The 15782-nt window shown below is 43.1% G+C and overlaps 1 protein-coding gene across 1 annotated transcript in view; it reads left to right on the top strand.

Annotated features, from left to right (window-relative positions):
- Nucleotides 1-15782, top strand: part of ZCCHC14 (zinc finger CCHC-type containing 14) — a 49887-nt gene that overhangs the window by 3705 nt on the left and 30400 nt on the right. Inside the window, exon 2 of the mRNA XM_058845616.1 lies at nt 10623-10746. Coding sequence (XP_058701599.1) covers nt 10623-10746 — 124 coding nt within the window. The remainder of the gene's footprint in view (nt 1-10622; nt 10747-15782) is intronic.

Genomic DNA, 15782 nt, shown 5'->3' with positions numbered 1-15782 from the left:
TGGCTGGCTTTAAGTAGGTCAGTAATTATTAGATTGATGGTTTCTACCTGATGGTATAAAATGAACGTTTTATGAACAGGAGGGAAAATGCTGCCCTCTCTACATTGCCTTGGACTCTGTGAGGATGGAATTACAGAATATCCTGAGTTGGCAGGGACCCACAAAGATCATTGAGTCCAGCTCCTGGTCCTGCCCAGGACAGCTGGGGGGAACAGGGACAGGAGGAGAGGGAACGGCCTCAGGCTGGGCCAGGGGAGGCTCAGGGTGGACAGCAGCAGGAATTTCCCCATGGAAAGGGGGATCAGGAATTGGAAGTGCCCTGGGAGAGTTGGAGTGCCCATCCCTGGAGGTGTCCAAGGAAGGCCTGGATGCACTCAGTGCTCTGGGCTGAGGGCAAGGTGGAGATTGGTCACAGGTTGAACTTTATGACCTTGGAAGTCTTTTCCAACCTCAGTGATTCTCTGCTGGAGTGGATGGCAGATGGAAGCACAAATCTGAATTTGGATTCTGTGACCTACATGGATGCTGGACATCATATGAATCTCTGCATGGACTTCCCCTCTCAAGAACTCCACTGTCAGTAACTCTAAGGACAGAACTTCAGAGCTAGGGAAGTTATTCATGAATCTGTCACTCGGTTTCCTGGAGTTGTTTCATCTCCACATTGAGATTGTGCTGTAAAACCAGGGAAATAACGAGAATGCTTTGAGTACTCAGCACCTGCTCTGCTGTGACAAGAGCTCTTCAGTGCAGTCAGGGTGATGAGCTGTAGGTTTAGATCAGATATTAGGAAGGAATTCTTGGCTGTGAGGGTGGGGAGGCCCTGGCACAGGGTGCCCAGAGAAGCTGTGTCTGCCCCTGGATTCTGGAAGTGTCCAAGTCCAGGTTGGACAGGGCTTGGAGCAGCCATGGCAGAGGCTGGAATGAGATGAGCTTTAAGGTCCCTTCCCACCCAAACCATTCCATGATTCTGTGATGATGATTCTGATCTGTTTGCGGGTTCAGCTGTAGAGCCAGGGTCAGAAATAGCCACCCTGAGTGCAGTTTGTTTGCAGCTGAAGGGAAATGAGGGGCAGTGACCCCGTGGTTATGTGGCTGTTTTGGGCTGGTATCTTGTGAATGGGAAGGAGGGCTCCTGCCCAGTCAGCTTCCAAATACTGCACCAATGGCTATTTCAAGTTTATAGCTTAAGGTACTATTTTTCACTCATGCTAATTCCATAGGCTCCTCTAAAACTTCCAAAGAACTCAAGGCTGTGTATTGGGAGCTATGGAGTTGCTCTGAGGGATCCATTTCAAGCATCTTCACCTGCCTGCACTGTTTGCCTTAGGAGCATGAATGGACATAACTCCATTGAGAAATATTCTGATATTTTTATTTCACCAATGGAGTGATGAGTTATAAAAAACCATCACTTACTTGATGGGCTGAAACTGAGTCACCCGCACAGAGACAGCAGTGTAGCTCTTAAGTGATCTATGTCAGCTTTTTATGGCTTTTTTTTGAGCTTTATAGGGATAAATCATGACAAACTTAATTTTTAGTCTCTTTGGGGGTATTTCATGGATTCAGCAGATGACCATGTTGAGAGCAATTGCTGGCTGGGATTAGAGGTGTTTAGTCACTGGTATCAGGAGTTGCTACCTCAGAATGATCTCACTTTCCAAACCACATGAATCCAACCTCAAGAGCTGTAGGGATGGGTCTCGTAGCTTCCAGCTGATGACATTGCCAAGCCCTGCGTGTCTTTTGCACATCCTTTGAGAATTTTTGGGTACTCCTGGCAAGGGGGATTGCACACACCTCTTGATATTCCACTTTAAAAGTATGAGGCTTCCCCTTCTGGCTCTTTTCTTACTCATGGTTTCAACTGAAATGTGATAAAATGGTTCAATCTCAAACCTTCAATATTTTCAGAAACAAGCTGTACATGTCTTTGGTTGCAGTGCAAGATGTAAAAAAGGATGTAGTCTATTACCAGCTATTAAAACCAGCTGTGATAGTGTTCTTTATCTCTTGCACCCATCCTCCTCCCAAAGGGAAATCTGTTAGTGGGCCATTGGGCCTCCCTGCAGGACTGACAAAATTCCATTATCCCACTGGGAGATGCTCCACCCAGGGGGAGGAGCCAAGCATTCCGACCTGGATATAATCAGAGACTTGGAACACCACAGGCAGCCTTTCTCCACTGGATTCCCAGAGGAAAACAGGACCCATCTACATCACTGGAGCTTCAGAGGAAAACTACACCCTTCTTTGGGATCATTGCTCCAACAGAACCACATCTGTCACTGCAGGAGCACTGCAGCCACCATTTAATCACACCAACACCCTGACCAGCAGTGTCAGCTTGTATTCTGATTCTCTCAGTGGGTTTTTTCATACTACTGCATTTTTATTTTCATTTTCCTAGTAAAGAACTGTTATTCCTATTCCCATATCTTGCTTGAGAGCCCTTTAATTTCAAAATTATAATAATTCAAAGGGAGGGGGTTTACATTTTCCATTTCAAAGGAGGCTCCTGCCTTCCTTAGCAAACACCTGTCTTTCAAACCAGAGCAGCATATAAAGGAATCCTTGGGAGACAATGGTCTTGGGTAGTAACAGTATTAATTAGCACCAAATTCACTTTGCCTAATCATATGTTACATGATGAACTTGAATTTAGGAACCTAAGGGAGTTTGCTTGGGAAATGCACCATGCAACATCAGGAACAGAGCAGCCAGAAAAATGTTTGTTGAGGTAATAATGATGATGTTTTTTTCCATAAACTGTTTTCCCATTTATTTTTGCATGACCTGAATGAAGTTTTTGTTTTAAAAGTGCATTTCACTTCACTTTTTTTATTTACTCTTTTTTCTACTAATTACCTTGTAACTGTTAGTTGTCGGTGAAGCAACACTGAAGCGAGCCTGGTTCTTGTGGGATAAAGATTGCTGTAGAAAGGTGTTGGATGTTTTGGACTGTACCAGCTCCAGACTGTTTTAACAGAATCAGTGCATGAGCTGGAGGAGATCCTGCAGCAGATCCTGTGTGGAGCCAGCAGTAGTTAACCACACCTCACAGGCATTCCAGGGGCTGACTTCAAAGGTGCTGAACAGCAGCCTTGTTTGGAAGTGTTTAACCATTTGGTTTAGTGGGTTTATAAATGTTTGAGTTGCTAAAACTGAAGTCCTGTCACCTTCAGTGACGGTAGGTACAGCCCTGCCCCTTCCTGGCAGGGCAGAGCTGGGCTTCTTCTGTCATCTTTAATATTCAAACACTCCACTCTCCATTTACTTGCTCCAGAGTGCTTTTTATCCCTAAAAAAAGCAAATCTAGTCCCAAGAATATAGATAAGATTTCTCAGAGCCCACAGAATCTATTATAGAAATGCTGGATCTAATTTGTCTGTGGAACAAGAACCATTGTCACACTTCCACTCAAATTTGACTTCAGTCTTGAAGTCAGTTGAATTGAAGCTGTTCCCTCCTGAGGTTTGAAGTGGGTATTAATTCAAGCAAATGGATGTTGATATGGTTCAGATCTGTGTTTCTTTGCTCATTACAAGCCCCGTGCAAACTTCTAAATTCCTCGCTCTTACCTCATGCTGAACCAGAATTTTTCCATTGATTCCATTGGGATAATTATCCAATAATCAGCATTGGAAGGGATAAACCTTTTAACAGGTGTTCAGGCTAATGCAGATTTTCAGGGGTTTTATGAATAGCTGAAGTGATCCAGAAATAATCAGATCAGTTACTTAAGAGCAAGATCTTAATTTTAATTACAGATCTGCCAAGTCCTGATGATAAATAGTGAAAGTGAACACTTTTCATGTGTATTATGAGATCTTCTCCAATGTCTTTTTTTTATTTTTTATTACTGTAAGTGGAAGAAAGAGGGACATTGAGAGGAAAGGGGCTCAGCCTGGAGAAAAGGAGGATCAGGGGTAATTTCTGGCTCTGCACAGCTCCCTGCCAGGAGGGGACAGCTGTGGGGAATAGGGACAGGAGGAGAGGGAACGGCCTCAGGCTGGGCCAGGGGAGGTTTAGGCTGGATATTAGGATATTAATTAGAAATTAGAAATATATTCATTGAAAGGGTGTTCAGGTATTGGAATGGGCTGCCCAGGGAGTGGTGGATTCACCATCCGAGGAAGTGCTCAAAAAACACATGAATGTGGCACCTGGGGATATGATTTAGCGATGATCATGGCTGGACTTGGGGTTTTGAGGTCCTTTCCAACCTTCATGACTCTGTGCTTCCATGATTCTGAGTAGTTTTATTACACTCAATCCATTACTTAAGTGAATATTGAGGGGGAGAAGGAGGGAGAAACAGAATTTGGTGGATTTCTGACCTGTCAGATAATTTCTTGTGAGTTGTCACAGAAGAGATAGGGGTGGTTGGTTTTTGGTGGCATCAGCTGAGGAAACAGGGTCACATTTGTACATCAGTGCTGGGGTGTTGAACAGCAGTGTCTGTTCCAAGGTCTGCTTAGAAGCAGGGATTTGTTTTGATTTAGAGGTGGTTTGAATGACTGGTTTGTAAAATTCAGATTTGATGAGTCCAGTACCTCTACGGTAGATTTATGTTCCTGTTATTAACAGTGCTCACAATTCTTTAAGCAAATGGGTTTTAGTGGAAATTAGTCTGTAAAATCCAGCCCAGACTTATTTTGGTCCATCTGTTCTCCTGAATTCATAAGGAGCCTCGGAGCAGGTGCGTGATTGTCCCATAGTGTTTAAGTACCACATGCCTCATTTCATTCCAGAGGGTCTCCCAGGACAAAACCATCTGATCTATTATCCATTATCCCATTTCCCTGTGAATTGCCTCTTCACCCTTTGTTCCTCCTCTAGGAGAAAAGGTGTATTTTGTAGCTGTTGAAACATGGAGGCACCTGGCTCTTACAGCTTATTTTGACTGTTGGAACTGCTTGAATTTTAACACAAACCAAACACTTCCAGCTGCATCCACGTCCCAGTCCAACAAAACAACTAAACATGTGTAAATTTAAGTGGTGAGCACTTCACTGGGTATTGGGAAGTGGGGGTTGTTTGTGAGTATTTCTTAAACATCCTCATGGAAGAGCCTGAATCTACCAAAGGAGGGTGGAATTTTCTTCTTCTGGTAGAAGAGTCAGGTGTTTGGATATGTGAGTAAATGCAGGACTGGTGCCTGAGGCAGTGGTTTCACGAGACTGACTTGTTACTACCAAGAGGAAGGTGTTTGCTCAGTCCTGCCCCTCCTGGGCTTGTCTCAGTGGATTTGGAATTCCACATCCCCACATTAGTTGCTTTTGTCTCCGACTTGGATTTAGCCTGATGAACAATCAGGTGGTGTCAGACTGAGTGTTAGCAATACATTTTTATTCAAATTATTTAAAAACCTGAGTTTGCCCCTTTGGTGGGAACTGGCCTGAGCTCGCAGGGGCGTGTCCTTGCCATCAAACTTCTCCTGGAGCATTGTTGCCAGCGGGATTGCACCATGTTAAAGACCTTGGTGTTAACCTCAAATAAGCTGCTGTTAATACTCAGTAATATGAACCTGGCAGGACAGGAGTTGAGTGGTTTTTACCCCCTGGAATCACTGTTCCAATTCCTGAGCTCACTCATACATGTTACCTGCTCCTGGAAGGCAGTTTATGGCTAAAAAAATCCTTTTTAAAAGGAGAATTCAAAAGCCAGTATGGACAGAAGCATTTCTCTGTGGGACTCTCAATTTATCATTGGCCATTGTTGCAAACATGGAAAAGCTTTCCTATCTGATCAATGGGAGAATGTGTTTGTGTGGCTGGGAGCTCCAGGACATCACTTAACTCACTCATTGCTCCTGTATATTGTTTGCTTTTCCTGTGTAATACATGACCTAAACTTCTTACCTAACCAGATATAGAAATTCATATTTTGTTCTCTTGGATCCTGTATCATTGTTCCATGTGTCTGTGGTGCTTTGGGTAATGGCTGTGTTGATTTTTTTTTATTTATTTTTTTTAGTGTTTTTGGCTCCACTTCAAACTAAGTCAGCAAATACTTTGCTATTAAACCATGTATTTTCTGTGCTGTTTATTTTCCAAAGGAACAGATGATTGCTGTTTTGGTAAAACTCAGACCACATTAAGTTTGACTCCTATCAGTCCTGTTATTTTTATGAAAGACTTTGCTGTATTCAGGGTTAGCAAAGCTAACAGTTACCCAGCTTCCCAGATTTCCCATTTTCCATAGTGGCTCCCACTGGCTGGGACAGAGCCACTTCAGGCAGCAGTGGCTGAAAGAGCAGCACCACCTGTGAAAAGTACCTGGGTTTATTTTCTTGTGTTCTTTTTAATGAATTGAGAGCTTAGGAGAGTTTTCTAGAGCTGCTTTTACTGTCCCAAGAAGATCTGGGTCTGTCAGGACCTCTCTGGTGCTGGGAAGGAAATCACAGAATTAACTAGGTTGGAAAACAGTTTTGAGATCATTAGGGCCAACCTATCACTGCACTCTGGGGGAAAAAAGGTTGGGTTTGGATGATGACAGGTGAAAATGGGAAAAATGTGATGATGGCAGAATTCTAGCAACAAATTCAGTTCCCTTGGCACGTTTGTCATCAACCCCTGGGTCAAAGCAATTGTTTCTCTTCCTGGTAACTCCTGGGGGTGGAGGACTGGAGGGCAGCATTTAGTGATCCTTCTGAATATTCTGTGTTGGGAAGGATCCACTTTTCAGTAGCTGATACCAGTTTTGATGCTGTCATCATTACAATAGGGAATGAGGCAGAAAAGAATTCACTCTGAGCCTCAGTCACTAAGCAGTGATCAATTTTCTTTGTTATTTTCAATTCTGGCTTTAACTTGAAATGCAGGAGACAGCAGGGTTTGCATCTGGAAAATCAAAAGTCCATCTGTGAGCCAGATGCTTTGCTGTGGAGGGAGCAGATCAAAGGATCCCAGGATCACCAAGGCTGGGAGAGACCTTAAAGCTCATCTCATTCCAACCCCCTGCCCTGGGCAGGAACACCTTCCTCTAGACCAGCTTGCTCTAATCAAAGATCCAACAGCAGAGTGGAGTAAAAATAGTTTGAAGGATCTTTTCTGCACCCACTTGCAGCTTTGGAGGCATTGAAGGAGCCTTCAGGCCACTGGAAAGAATTCCTGAACAATGCAGTGAAACCATGGAGAGGTGCATCAGAGGGTTTTCCTTCTCCCTGGCCCTCCAGGAAATGCTGTGCTGGGGGTAAAATCAGGCAAAATGTTTAACTCTGGCCTTGCTGCTAGTTTTGATTTCTCTTTATGGACTGTTCCTGCTGATGTTCTCAAGTAATTTCTGTAGAAAAAGCCAGTCTTTTATTCAAAGGTCTATTGCTGTTTTTACTTAGACCTTGAATGATTCATGTGTTTTTTTCCTCCATTTATAAAATGTCACTGCTGTGGTTTGTTATGATGTATGGCCTGAACATTCCTGGTTCCTCTGATGTCAACTTGTCCATCTTCACTGTGGCCTGTTACTGCCTCAGAAAACAAGCCTTGAACAGTTCTGAAGCTGCAGATGTTTATTCCTTAATGGCATCATGGCTTTCTCAGAGATGTTACAGCTCCTAAAAGGTCCAAAGCCATTTGCTCCCTGCTTCTCCAAACCTTTATCTCCCTGGAATGCCTTGTTCTTTATTCCAAATCCAGTTTCTCCTGGGTAGCTGTTTGTGCTGAGTGCAAAGCAGGGATTTCAGGAGTGTTCAGATATGGAGATCTCTCCTTCCTGAATTTACTTGATGCTGAATTTGGACAGGTCCTTCCTGTAAAGCTTTTCCCAGTGTTTCTCCCAACGCTCCCAGTACAGTATCTCTTGCAGTTCTGAGCTGATGGGTTATTGTTCCTCTCTTTGGCTTGGCCTCAAGTTTAAAAAATAAAAAAAAAAGAATGAAGCATTAAAAAAAAAAGCTGTTTCTATTTTGGAACGAAAACTTTGATTTGCAAACCACTTCTCATTATTTCACTTTCCCTAAACAAATCCAAACCGTTGCAGTATCATGATGTTTAAGTCAGTGGAAAAAATTATTTCAAAATTTGGAATGGAAGTTTTAAGCAGTGGGATTCAGTGGTTCTAACACCATTCAGCTCCCTAACAAAGTGCTCCATTTGGAACTAATCAGAGCTTTGTGATTTTTCTAGGCCAATTTGGAACTGCTTTGATGTGCGACGGGATCAGATAGTATGAGCTCAGGCAGACAAGACATATGGGCTAAATTAATCCTTAGCAAGTCTAGGAAAATTAAATCTTTATGGAAAAAAAATGGAGGTTATGTATAAACAAAATGCAAATTATAAGCTGCACGCGATGCTTGTTGTAAGGAGAGTGGAGAGGAGGGAATACAAGATAAGAGGCAATAAATTGTAACAAACTGCTTGTTCAGAGATTTTCTGGAGCTGTGTGGCTGCTTTTACACAGCTTCAATCATTCTGAGTGTTTATATTTCTGATTATTCCGAATATTTGGAACCTGGTTGGCCAGGATAACGCAGCCCCGCCGGAGCTCCTTTCCCAGCTTGCTCCTCTGCGCTGTCCCTTTGCCAGGAGGATGGTGCTCAGCCCTCTGGAACTTCCTCCCAGCAGCCCTGGGCTGGAGGGAGAGTTTAATGAGCTCCAGGAGAGAGGCTGTGTGAGATAAGCTCAGCTAAAGACTGACTTTGGCAAAGGAAATTTAAACTCTTCCCCACCCTCCCGCCAAGCTGAGAGTTTAGTGGTTGCTCTAAGGGAAAGCTTGGTGTTAAGTTTTGTTATTGGTGGGAAGCTGTGCTGAAGAAATAGTGTATAATTAGATAAATATAATACTTTTGCATTTATAACTATTAAATAAACTTTATTTTCTTTGTCAAGAAGTAGTGCTGAAAAGGAAAGCAGCTACCTGTAACCCTCTTTTTTCCTGACATCCATCTGCCATTCTGGATTGATTTCTTTACACATAGAAGCTTTTTAATGGATGTCAAGTATACAGAGCCTTTCACTTGTTCTACTGCCTTAAAGTGTGTATAAATCTATAAATGTCAGTCTTAAAATGGAGCTTACAATAGGTAATTGTATGGAGTGGGGCTGTGCTATTTCTGACTTGCATTGTGTGTGCTGACTGACGGCAACGTGGAATGGGAGGGTGTGCAAAGTATTGTTTTCAGCAGAAATTGTCCCAGCTCAGGGCACTGTGTCAAGTTAGCAAGGTCTGAGGGAGCCTTTTCCCTTACAGGGACCTGGAGCTGCTGGTTTTGAGTTACCCTGAGTGAAGGAGAACTAATTTTGTTATGGCAAGATGCACATTTTCTCCTGCGATTTGTGCCAGGCTAAAATCCATATGGAATTCTAATTACAGCTCTCCCTACCAGCAGTTCAGGTTGATTCCAGATGTAACAATTGTATTTCAAGTCACACAGTTACTCTGAGTAGTTACAGGGAGCGTTTTTATTGGTCTGAACTCCCTTTTTAAAACATCTTTTTCCTCTTCAAGGTTCTTAAACCCTTTTTTTGTCTTGATATTTCAACCTTCTGCTTGGGCATTGTTAGTATAGAAGTTTCCATTGAAATGTGATCAGGACAGGTTATTAAATGGCAAAGACAAGAAAATCAGGGTTTTGATAAGAATTTTTCATTGCAATCTGTTGTGGAAATGCTTGGGAATGCCTCGAGTCTCATCCCTGGAGAGGTCATGGAGCCCCGTGGAGCCACCTCCTGCTCCCCTGACATGGGGATGGGGAGAGAATGGGAAGAGTGAAAGACAGAGAACTCCCAGCTTAAGATCAAGATCAATTTAGCAGGGAAAACAAAAGCCACACATGCAAGCAGAGCAAAGGAATCAATTCCCCATTTCCCATTGATGGGCAGGGTTTGGCCATCCCAGGGAACCTCACGGGACATGGTGACTGGGGAGGAATACTGGGGTCACTGAATGTCCCCTGCTTCCTTCTTCCCCCAGCTTTCCACACCGAGCATGATGCCCCAGGCCTGGAATAGCCCTTGGATCAGGTGTACTCAGCTGCCTGTGTCCCCTCCCAAATCCTGGTGTCCCCTCCCAAATCCTGGTGTCCCCTCCCAAATCCTGGTGTCCCCTCCCAAATCCTGGTGTTCCTGCAGCCTCTGTGCTGAGGTGAGGACCCAAAATGGCCTCAGCTGTGTCAGCCATACTCAGCAGCGACCAAAACATCCCTGAGTTATCCACAGCTTCCAGCACAAATCCAAACCAGCCTCACTCCAGCTACTATGAAGAAAATTAACTCTACCCCACCCAAAAGCAACACAGTGACATAACATAAAAATGACATTTTCCAAGAGCCCTTTTCCCCAGTTTTCTTGTGGAAAAGTTAAAATGTGGTGCGCAGAGGTTAAAGGTCTTGCAATCTCTCTCCAATTGACTGCTGGGTGACTATTGTTTAAAAAAGAATTATGCTGTAAGTAGCTTTTTAGATTAGCCAAGATAATCTCAGTTTGTGAATAGCTGCTGACTTAAACCACTTCCCTGAACTGTTACTTGGGGAATATCAGGAGTAACACCCTCAGTTTTAAGAGAAACCAACTTCTCCTGAGTGCCTTCCCAGGGGATCCCTCACTCCAGAGAAGGTGTGATCTTTGTATGTTCCCTGCGTTTATTTTAATGGGTTTTTGTACTTTTCGTTCCAGGTCACTCCAAGGTCGGAGACCCCCATCAGTAGCGTCAGTAACAGTTTGGAAAATGTGCTCCACACATCCACACATTCCATGGAGGAGTCAATACCCAAGAGGCCTTCGGGGAAGCACTCCAAAGGTGTGTCCTTTTCCTCATGCCTGCTTCCAGTGGGGAACCAACTCACACCCTTGGTGGTGCTTTATTTTCATTGGGATTGGAGGCTGGAATTCTGCTGGATTGGCTTGGCTAAAGGAAGTCACAGAAGGGTTTGTTGGCAGTGTGAGTGTGTCAGGGAGAAATGGCCAGCAAGAGAGGAGTATCCTGATTTTTCCATTGGGAAATAAGCAAGAAGGTGCTTTGAGATGCCTTCCTTTGAAATACCAGCTTTGCTTTCAAGAAATATTCTTCAAGAGGGGGTCTCTTGGACATTTCCCCTCTCAGCAGGTTATTTCTTAGATAAAGCATATGGTGTTGAGTATTTGTCAAAGGGAAAAGGCATTTAAACAGTTTGACTGCCACTTCCACCTTTCTCTTGCTTTTCCAAGTGGGAAACTGAGTGAAGAGAAGTGGAAGATAGCAGAGAGATCTTGCACCTTTCTCTGTTACAAAATAAATCTGGGTTTTGTAATGATATATTGCATGCTGACCTAGCTAAAAACTGGGCTTAGCAAATCAGGGTTAATTATTCCATTTCCACACTCCAGGCTCTCATTGCAAATATGAAAATGTCCAGGCTAAAATGTGACTAACAGTGTTTTTATTTAATGCATTAAAAAAAAAATCGCTGGTAAATGAGGAAAGTCTTTGAACTGGGAGCTGCTCTTTGTGCAGAACAGCTTTTGTGAGCCCTGTAGGGCAGAATTAATCAGGGGAAATATCTGCCCTCATATGTTGCCTTCAAATAGCATTAAGAAAATTGTCTGGCACCATTTAAATTTTTGAATTTGGAATTTGTTTTGTTTTCTTCTCTGCCACTGGTTTCCTACAGAACTCTGCAAATACAGTTTGATACCACGGAAATTCAAGAATTTCAAAGCGCGTCTTCACTCGGAGGATCTGATACAGCTCAGGAAGGGTTAAATGTCCCAAGAAATGTTGTCTTGCCTCCACCACCTCCTTTTCAGTGACACACTCCACTGTAATCCCAGAAGTATAAGGAGCAGTCATTTTTTACAGCACAGTAATGCTGGAAGTAGCCATTTCTCCAGCTGTAAAAACCATCAGGGTAGAAGAAAACGCAGCACTAAGCAGAAGCATGGCTGGGTTTGTGGCTTTCATCTGATTAAAAATAGGACAGGGTTCAACACTGTTTTCATTTGTACTCAGTGATTGCTATTCCAGTACCATATATGCTAAGATTAGTCATGGTACGCTGTGAAAATTAATTAGGTTTTGCTCTGATCTGTTTTTCTCTTATAGAATACCTGCCTCGTGTTCAGTTTAATTTACAGACTGCCTCAGTGATGGTTGGGAAAAAGGGGTGTGGAACAAATACTGATATTCTGCTTCACCAGCAGTGTTCAATTCTCCTTGATGTCTTGGGAGTCTGTTTCTTCAGCTTGGAGGGCAGTTTAGGATTATTTGCCACCTAAATCCACTTTTCCTGACTTACATTCCTCATTTTCAGGGCAAACACAGCTCTTAATTTAGTGAGACCCACCAACTTTTTAACCTGGAGCACATAAAATTGCCATGAAAGCATGGGATGCTTGATTTTCCTGTTGTTGTTTTTTAGTGAGCCTGGTTTCAGACAGCTTGACAGGACAGGATTTCTCCCCAGAAGTAATGAGCTGCCCAAGGTCAGCATTCCATTCCTGGCAAAGCCCTGGAGCTGGAAGTGTCTCAGTTAAAAAGGCTGGAACTGAAACATGAGAAAGAAAAGAAAAATGAGAAAGGTGCAGTATTTGTTGTGCTTAGCTGGATTAGAGACGGTTTGTATTAACCCAGGGAATGTTTTAATCCCGATTTGGAGAAGTGTCAGTAATTTAATTTACTCTCCCAGCTGAACAGTGACTGGGGCTGTAGTAGCTTGGACCTGAAAGCTCTCAGTGACTGTGTTTTCCTTAATCCTCCACTTTTGGCATCAAATATTTGAGTTTCTGCACGGGAAGGAGGCGGGAAGAGAGGAGCATTTTGCTGGATCCTCTCAGTGGCAGTGTGTGTGCTCTTGGAAGTGCTAGCTGGGAATGTTCGTACAGCTTCGTGCAGAGACTTGTCAGATACCTGGGAATAATTCCACCAGAATTGTGCTGCCTCAGGAAATGAATTTATAACAGGAGTGTCAGCCTTGAGAGGTGCACAAACCTTTGCTTTCACCTCAGGCCCAGTGTGGCAGCACTGTCAGGCATTAAATCATAAATTATGGAATGATTTGGGTTGGAAAGGACCTTAAAGATTGTCTAATTCCGTGGGCAGGGACACCTTCCACTAGCCCAGGTGCTGGATGCATGCTGCAATACCCAAGTGACCAGCAAACTCTTAGTTTTTCATCAAAATTCCTCTTTTTTTTCCTGCTGTTTTTTCTGGCTAAACCCCTTTGTTTCTGTGTATGTATGTATCAGTGGTAAAATGGGTTAAACCAGGTGGCCATTGCTTCAAAATGAAAGTTTGAAGCTCTGGGAAGTTCTGTACCTGCTGACATAAATATTCTGGGGATCTGTGCTCTATCTGGGCTTTTCTTTTATAAAATAAAGTTTAAAAATTTGCCCTGTGCAAGCTGAGAAAAAAACAAAGATGGGTTATGACAGAAGGATGTGGAGCTGTTGTGAAATCCAGCTACTATAATGTACTTTGTGAATTGTGCTTTTTATTCCTATTTTGACCAGTGATTTAGGGCTGTTCAAAGCCATTTCCATAGATGTGGAATTGTTTTAACTGGAGGTAAGTTTGGGAAGTGGAGGCTTTCCCTGTTCTCAGGCTGCTGTTGTGCTGGAAGCTGCAGTCAGGCTTGTTCACAGGTTTCAAGGCACTGACAGATCTCACTGGTCAAGCAGAACAGAGATAAACACAGAGATTCTTGGGTTACATATAATTAAAATTCCAAGAGGGATGTGTTGCTTTCTGTCCCTCTTCCCACTGTTCCTTGAGTGTAGTCAGGTTTTAATAATGGTTTTATCACCATTTGAACAAAAAAAAATTTCAAATAAAGGTTGGGCATTTTTTGTCTCCTGAGCCTTTCCCAGTAGCAAGGTGGTTAAAAAAAGTCATGAGTTAATATTGCTTTTCACTATTTTGTTTTGCAAGCAATCCTCTACTGGTAGCAAAGGGAAATTCAGGAAATTCCATTTTTATTCCAAAGTTCAGGAGGAGCTATGTGACCCATGGGAAGCCCTGTGCACAGAGCTAATTTTTAACAAGCCTGTGGATGTAGAGTTGGGGTAATTCCCAAAAGAGAGTAGTTACTGGTTATCACAGCTGACTGAAAACATCAGCTTATTTTTATTTGTCAAAAAAAAAAAAATAACAGGAATTTTCCATGCTCCAGAGCTGTTGTTAATTACTCTTTTACTGTAAGATTCCAAGGATTTGGCCATTAGGTGGATAGCAGTGGAGGCAAGCCCTGCTCTCTCCACATGTGACATATTTTAGCAATGTATTAAACATGCTCAGTGACCACAGCATATTTTCCAAAAGCACAGAGGAATGAAGTGCACTAGACCAGATGTTGAAGTGCAGAACAAAAGCATCTTTATAATAAAGAAAACATAAGTTACAAACATCCCAGGACAGAGACTGTGCAGGCCTCATCCTGCCACGGCTCTCAGTGCTGAGTAAAATCCTGATTTGTCACAGCTCTGGGTAAAGTTTCCTGCACTGGAGGTTTAGAAGTTGCTCATCCCTGCTCTGACCTTCTGCAGGTGGCACTTCCCATGTCCCTCCCCAGAGCAGCCTGGACAATGATTTCCTCAACTGAACAAGTCTCATTTTCTGCAAAGTGACAGAAACTCTCCTATTTTTGTGTTTCCTGTATATTTATCTTGCCTTTCCGCTGTTGCCACACAAAACCCTCCAAATTGTCTCCACGCCAGCCTGATTTCAAATGAGGCAACTGTTGAAATCTGATCCTTTCAGAGTGAAGCTGAATCATAATTCTTGCAACACAGGATCTAAGGATAGGCACAAACTGCTTCTGGAGAGCGAGGAGTAAAGCTTTGAGATGGAAAATGGGGGCAGGAGGCTTTATTTTACAATCTCCTCTCCATTTAGCTCTGCTGAGCACAGGACTTAATTGAAAGGATACTCTGAGTCCACACACAAGTTCCTTCAAAGCTTTGATGTGTCCCATCTTGGATAAATACATGGAATAGCACATGGCTGGCTGGATAAAAGTCTATGGACTTGAAGGAAAACAATCTCTAAATGCATCTCAGGGAATATACTGATTTAGTTTTCAGTCAATATTAGGATGTAAATCTATCCCTGTTGGAGTATTCCCGGTGAGCCCAGGTGGGATGAGTTGGAGGTGGCTTGTGGTGGTTGTCACATGCAGCAAACGTTGGTATCTGAATTATTTCATGACAATAGTTAGCAGAAATGTGTGATGTCAGCCTCCCAGAACTTCTCGCCACTATTTTTGCCGCTCTGTTTTCCTTGGCAAAATGTGTTTGTACGGTCTTGCACCTTTTTTTTCTTCTCCCACTTCCTTGACTCATTCTTTTTCCATAAGAAACCAGGCTGCAGGAGCTCTCCCAGTTGAATGGCGATCGACAACCTTTTCCTCTTGAAATGTTTGACACCACTCTGCTGAAGGCAGGCAGAAAATACAGGGAGAGGAAGAAAAAGCTCTGAAATCTATTTTGTTCAGGTCCAGACTTGAGGCTGCCTTGTTCTGCATCAGTTGTGGACTGGATTATTCTATTTTTAAGTAACTGCATCATCTCCAACAATATTGGGTCAACTACTGGTAGGGTAGGGCTTAAAGAAATATTTAGGCTATGATAATCCTTCAGGAAAAATCTCCCTCTCCCAACTGTATATAATTTTTCAGCTGTTTGTGTATGTCCTTGTTCATTTTGCCTCTGAAGGGAGAGCTCTGCTTCTAAACTTGAGCAATGTAGGTTGAGATCACACACCAGGCACCGCGTTCCTGACCTTCTGTCTCTGCCACACGAGTTGTTTGAGGAGTATCAAGTATTTAGAGTGAATTCTGGAAGTCAAACCCAAGGATTAGCGTG

This window comes from Poecile atricapillus, chromosome 10, assembly GCF_030490865.1.
Source record: "Poecile atricapillus isolate bPoeAtr1 chromosome 10, bPoeAtr1.hap1, whole genome shotgun sequence".
Lineage (NCBI taxonomy): Eukaryota > Metazoa > Chordata > Aves > Passeriformes > Paridae > Poecile > Poecile atricapillus.
Note: the sequence above shows the minus strand (reverse complement) of the source record. Positions and strands in the feature narration are given on the sequence as shown.